The sequence below is a fragment of the Mus caroli genome, chromosome 7 (assembly GCF_900094665.2).
Source record: "Mus caroli chromosome 7, CAROLI_EIJ_v1.1, whole genome shotgun sequence".
NCBI lineage: Eukaryota > Metazoa > Chordata > Mammalia > Rodentia > Muridae > Mus > Mus caroli.
In genome coordinates, this window is record NC_034576.1 from 46491273 (window position 1) to 46497453 (window position 6181).

The 6181-nt window shown below is 55.0% G+C and overlaps 1 protein-coding gene across 4 annotated transcripts; it reads right to left on the reverse strand.

Moving 5' to 3' along the window:
- Positions 1 to 419: 419 nt before the first annotated feature.
- Nr1h2 (nuclear receptor subfamily 1 group H member 2) lies at positions 420 to 4785 on the reverse strand. 4 transcript variants are annotated; one of them, XM_021167951.1, is made up of 10 exons: positions 4629 to 4785; positions 4400 to 4528; positions 3499 to 3556; positions 3309 to 3422; positions 2757 to 3047; positions 2402 to 2661; positions 2121 to 2300; positions 1556 to 1655; positions 1101 to 1309; positions 420 to 936 (listed from the first exon to the last, which is right to left on the reverse strand). In XM_021167951.1, exons 3-10 carry the CDS (start codon positions 3536 to 3538, stop codon positions 790 to 792), a joined length of 1341 nt encoding a protein of 446 aa, XP_021023610.1. In that variant the 5' UTR covers positions 3539 to 3556; positions 4400 to 4528; positions 4629 to 4785; the 3' UTR covers positions 420 to 789. The 4 variants fall into 4 exon arrangements, with proteins under 4 accessions (XP_021023610.1, XP_021023612.1, XP_021023613.1 ...); XM_021167953.2 differs by having other exon boundaries at positions 436 to 936; positions 2757 to 3038; XM_021167954.2 differs by having other exon boundaries at positions 436 to 936; positions 2757 to 3038; positions 3499 to 3559.
- Between the last annotated feature and the right edge of the window lie 1396 nt (positions 4786 to 6181).

Genomic DNA, 6181 nt, shown 5'->3' on the forward strand with positions numbered 1-6181 from the left:
ATCACTTCCTGACTTGTTTATGACACTCATGGCCAGATGCAGTCCCCAGCTTTGAAAACCTGGCCCTAAGAAGTGTCCTTCTAGCCGGGCGTGGTGGTGCACGCCTTTAATCCCAGCACTTGGGAGGCAGAGGCAGGCGGATTTCTGAGTTCGAGGCCAGCCTGGGGTACACAAAAAAACCCTGTTTTGAAAAACCAAAAAAAAAAAAAAAAAAAAAAGTGTCCTTCTGAGACCCTCCTCATAAAGAAAGTTCCTCTCCTTTTCCCACTGGCCTCCACCCACCGTAGTGTCTCAAACTATGCTGTATAAAGATAACCTGTCTTCAGCGGAGCGACCCCTACCCCCGTGGCCTGAACCTAGACCAAGAGCAGTCACCTGGGCAGAGAGATGGCCCACCCCCTCCACACTGGGCTCAGGAATGGCTTGTACTCAAACTTTATTTTTGTTTTTTTATTAAATAAAAGGGGCAGAAGAGGGGGCCTGTGGTCTCCCAACTGTGGGGGGGCCACCTGCCCTAACCTCTCTCCACTCAAGGTGCATGGTGTGGTAGGCTGAGGTGTAAGCGTGGGTGGGAGGGCAGCTGGGAAAGGTCAGAGGCTAGGACCTGTGACCCTTACCACTCCTGGAAGACTCAATGGGTGGGGTGGGGCCTTCTAGTGCCAACTGCCGCTGAGCTTGAGGCCGAGCCCGAGGGACTGGGCTGTGACAATGTCCTCCCACCCCAGGAGGAGAGGTGAAGCATCCATCTTCAAGAAGACACCACCAAGGCTGGGGCACTTGTGGCTGCCCCTACTCGTGCACATCCCAGATCTCGGACAGCAAGGGCGGCAGCTTCTTGTCCTGGAGCCGCAATGCAAAGACCTGCTCCGAGTGCACGGAGCTGAGGGTGCGCAGGCTCACCAGCTTCATGAGCATGCGTGGGAAGCGGAGCTGGTCCTGCCGGGAGAGGAGGCAAGTTGGTCCTGCTGGGGTCCTGCCCTGCAAAGCCAGCTTTGTCTGGAAAGCCAGCGCCCTGAGTGGTCAGGCCCCAGGCTCAGGGTGCCCAACATGTGCCACCCAATACTGAGACTGCTCAGTTATACAGCAGGCAGCTCCCGTACCTGTGGGCGCTTGATCCTCGTGTAGGAGAGGAGTGCCTCCACGTAGGGCTGCTGCAGGGCCTCCACACGGCTGGGCTCCTGCACATTAGGCCGATCGGCTGAGAAGATGTTGATGGCGATGAGCAAGGCATACTCTGCATCGTCCAGGCCCAGCCGCCGCATGGCCCGCGAGAACTCAAAGATGGGGTTGATGAATTCCACCTGCAAGCCTGCAAGAGCGGCCCCAGCCCAGCTTCACACCGGACCCTGGTCCCAGGGCCCTCAAAGGGGAAGGAAGGACAGCCTGTGACAGTTACTCCGGCTTCCGCCCCACACGGACCCTGTGAGTGCCTCTTACAGTCGCCTACCCTATGCATCTGGCCTCACTAAACATGATCTTTCCTTGCCAGTGCCTGCCTGGCCTGGAGGGCCAACAGGGCAGAAACCCCAGGACCAAGTCAGTGCCTTCCACAGACCTGCACGGTGGAAGTCGTCCTTGCTGTAGGTGAAGTCCTTCAGGAACGTGATGCATTCTGTCTCGTGGTTGTAGCGTCTGGCTGTCTCTAGCAACATGATCTGGAGGTGACAAGATACAGGGCTCTTCAGCTACCCCAGAGTCAAATGTGCCAAGACCAGCAGGCTGCCACCCCTCTGCCAGGTAAGACATTCTTAACTTTCCTTCCTTCAACTTTATCACCCACTGCCCCATCCAAGGACACTAAGCCCACATTTTCGTGAGGCCCAGGCTAGAGTTTTAATTCTTAGCATTCAGAACTTTGCACACAGTTAACTCTCAATACTTCATTATCCTAGATTTGGCTCCAATATCTATTCCTTTGGAGTCTTTGGGTCATTTTCCTGTTTAACAGTCCATCTGATAGCCTCTGTTATTCTCTATCTCAGCCCATCTCCCTTTTCTCCCTGGCTGGCTCCAGATACCTTGTTAGGGATGGGACCCTGCAGCTGACCACACCCCACAAGGGTCAGGACATGCCTGCACCATGTTCAGCTCTGGTCTCTGTCCTAGAGCCTAGTTATTACCTCAATGGTGGACGCCTTCAGGAGGGCGATCTGGTCCTCCCGGCCCAGCTGCAAGAACCCTGGCACCTGCTTGGCAAAGTCCACAATCTCCTGGACCGAGATGATGGCTAGCTCGGTGAAGTGGGCAAAGCGCTGCTGACGGGCATCTCGGGACTGAGGGTCTGCACCCAGGGGCCAGGGCTGGGACACAAAAGACCACGGTCACGTGGGGCCTCGCACGCCCTAGGAAACCCCTCCCTAGCCTGGGTGGGCTCTGTCCACAGGGCTGGGCAGGGCGATACCGTGACTTTGGGCTGGTCAGAGAAAGATCGTTTGTTGCACTGCAGCTGCGCGGCAACCAACTGCTGGATCATTAGCTCCTGAGCCGCGGTCAGCTGGATGCCCTCTCCTTCCCCGGAGCCCTGGCTACTCGCTTCCGAAGTGCCAGGGGAGGCCGCTGGCCGGCCTGAGCTACTGGCTGCTGGCTCAGTTGGGGGCGGTGGCTGCTGCTGTTGCTGCTTCTGAATCTTTTTCTTCCGAATCTGCTCCTCAGAGAGCACGCCTGCGGGAAAGCCGGCCTCAGAGGTGGGCCCCAGCCTCACTTAAGCCTCCCCTTGCAGGTGACCCGCTCTCCCTCTAGCCCCATCCCTCACTCACACTGCTCCCGCATGCCAGCCTCCTTGCACTTGCGCAGCCGGCAGAGCTGGCACTTGCGCCGCATGAAGGCATCCATCTGGCAGGTTCCACTGCCCCGACAGGCATAGCGCCCGGCCCCACCGTGGACCACGCTGCGCCGGAAGAAACCTTTGCAGCCTTCACAGCTGAGCACGTTGTAGTGAAAGCCCGAGGCCTTGTCTCCACACACGCGGCACAGCTCGTGGCCCAGCATCTTCGGGGCTGGCCCCTTCTTCCGCTTGCGCTCAGGCTCATCCTCTGGCTCTAAGATGACTTGGGGTGAGCAGATGCCATGAGAGATAGCGACAAAGAGAAACAGCAGCCTGGGAACGGGCCATGGGAGGTCCCGAAGCGAGGGTGAGAGGACGGGGCTGCAACGCCAAGGGAAAAATCTGCAGGTCGGCGGGCTCCGGAGGACGAGTTGGCAGTGTCAGGGGGAAAAGGAAGGGAAAGCGGACCAAAAGACAGGGGCCACCATCTCCCCGCCCTTCCTTCACAAAGCCCCACACCCCTGTTCCTGTCTCCCCGTCTCACCCACGATGTAGGCAGAGCTGGACCCTTCAGAGCCTGGAGGAGGATCAGTCTCCTGCCCCTCTTCCTTAATAGTGGGTGACGTGGCAGAGGTACTGGGCTGAGGAGAACCATTCCCTAGGAAAAGGAAGACAGGACAGTGAGCTTCTCCAACACTGTGGAAGGGGCTGGCTAGGGAAAGCCCGTCACTCACCAGGCACGGGAGTGTCCAGAGAACTTGTGGGGGAAGACATAGTGGGTCACGAAGCAGCCTGCTGAACATAGGGAAGCCAGCCAATTACAGGGCATAATAAGGGTGTCTCTCCTTCCAGTGCTCACGGACTCTTGAGACATGATCTCATACAGCTCAGGCTACCCTAACTATGTGGCTGAACAGCTTGAACCAACTCCAAAATCCTGGAACACACTACTCTAGGCTGTCCTGGGATCTTCCGCACTCTTGCCTCGGCCTCTCAAGTGCTGCCATTACAAGACTGTGCCACCACACCCCAGTGTTTTTTAACTTCTATATTGAGTCCCCACTCCCAGCCCTAGTCCCTTACAAACATCACACACTTTAACGATGCCCAACCCGGCCCACTGCCCCTCCCACCTCTCTACGAATCATGACCTCCCAAGAAACACTGAGAGAGCCCAACAACTCTATTCCTCTTTTTTGAGCACCAACTGCGCTCTTATCTCCGGTGATCCTAACTTTGCCCCGCCTCTCCCATCAGGGCGCAACCACTACCCTTCTACCATAGGCTCCTTCAAGGCTTTAACCCACCCCAATACAGACCCCAGACCCTACCAGTCCCATCAAGTCCCTGGCCCCTTCCCTTCCCACTCAGGGGCAGAAAACCAAATTCCGCCCCGCTCCTCCTAGGCTCCGCCCCTCTCACCCCCCAAAAGCCAATCATAGGTCTTCACTGTGCCACGCCCTCCATGCCTCTGCCCCTTCCAATCCCCCCAACAGTGATCTAGGCCCCGCCCCAAGAATCAAAAGCCTTCAATCACAGACTTTATCTACAGCATGCCTCCTGCCCATCTGTGTCCCGCCCCCGCCCACCAACCATAGGCTTTCCCTACGCCCCGTCCCGTAGAGTCACGCCCACCTTGTTCCAGGCCCCGCCCCTCTCCGTGCACCAGGGGGAGGCGGGGCTCATGACTGCACCGGCGATCGAGAGGGGGGCGCAGGGGGTCTCCGACTCCGTTGCCCTGGAAACGGCCGTGGGAGGCAGGAGCTGCGAGGAAAGTGAGGGAAGGATGCGCGCGCTGAGCGGGACCCCCGGCGATCCGCGTACCCGGCTCATCCCCACCCGCCTGGCCGCCCGGCGCACTTGCCTCTGTGTCCGCACTGGTGATTGCGCCTCCACAGCACTTCAGAAGTAACTTCAGAAGCCTGGGAGTAGCTCGGAGCAACAGCGCTTGCTGAGCGAAAAGCAAAAGTAACTTCGCCACTTCTTCCGGCAACCCCGCTGCGCGTCACTTCCGGAAGTAGGCGGACCGGGAAAGGTGACAGATTTCCGGTCTGCCTGGGCGCCACCGACTGTGAGGCCTCGGCCGGAAGTGGCACACCGGAAGTTTATTTCTTCTGGTAGTTCCCCTCTGGGACTCAGAAAAAAGTTACGGAAAGTTTTTTTGTTTCTTTTCACAGGTGGCTAACGAAGCAGGTTTTAACCTTTTTGAGTAGTTTAAAGTTCTCTACATTTGTAGCAGTGTTGCATGGCTGCTTTTTTAAAAAAAATTTGTCTTGATTTTGAGACAGGATCTCATTTCAAGGGTGGCCTTAAATTTCTGAGCCTGTTGCCTCTACCTCCCCATTATTGCGGTAGCAGATCCTCTTCCAGCCCTGTATATTGGTCCTAAATAATTTAAATTTGGAGATGGCAAGATGGTTACAGGATGGTTTTAAGCCTAAAAAGCTTAAAGGCTCTTCATACCTTAAACTTCTCCAGCTCAGGGCTTGGGCTGTCCTTCCCTATATAATCCAGCCGATTTGGTTTTTGGGTCCTTTACTCTCCTGGCTCGCCTCTCTCCCCTTCTCCTCACATGTCCTGGTTCTGGATCTTGTTCACTTTGGACTCTCATGATGTCCCCGCCTCGGGAACTTTTTTTTTTTTTTAAGATTTATTTATTTATTTATTTATATGTAAGTTCACTGTAGCTGTCTTTAGACACACCAGAAGAGGGCAACAGATCTCATTACAGATGGTTGTGAGCCACAGTGTGGTTGCTGGGATTTGAACTCAGGACCTTCAGAAAAGCAGTTGGTGCTCTTAACCGCTGAGCCATCTCTCCAGCCCAGGAACTTTTATATACAAGAATTTATTTTTGCATTCAGCTTCATGATAGGAAGAAGTAAATATAAAAAAGGCAAATTGGGTGCAGGCCCATGCCTGCAATAAGCAAACAGACCCAGGCAAGGCAAGAGGATTGCTTTTAGTTGGAGGCCAAGTTGAGCTAGGAAGTCAGACCTGGCCATCAGCTAAATGTGAATAAACAAGTAGCCTCGGCCCCTCTCCCATAAAAGTAATAATACCAGCTTTCTCACAAAGGAATGAATACTTGTGTGAATCTCAGATGGAAAGCATTCAGAGATTTGTTTCTCCGCACTCCCCACTTGTGGACACTTGGAAATCTTTATTAAGCACAAATGCTTGCTTTTACTTAACTTTTGTTGCTGTTGTTGTTCTTGTTGATTTGTTTTGCGAGACAGGGTTGATTTGTTTGTTTTGCGAGACAGGGTTTCTTTGTGTAGCCATGGCTGTCCTAGAGCTGCTTCCGTACACCAGGCTGGCCTCCATCTCCTAAGAGAGTTGGCCAAGGCCTCTGCCTCCCATGTGCTAGGATTAGAAGTGCATACCACCACTACCTGGTTTAACCCCACCCCCTTT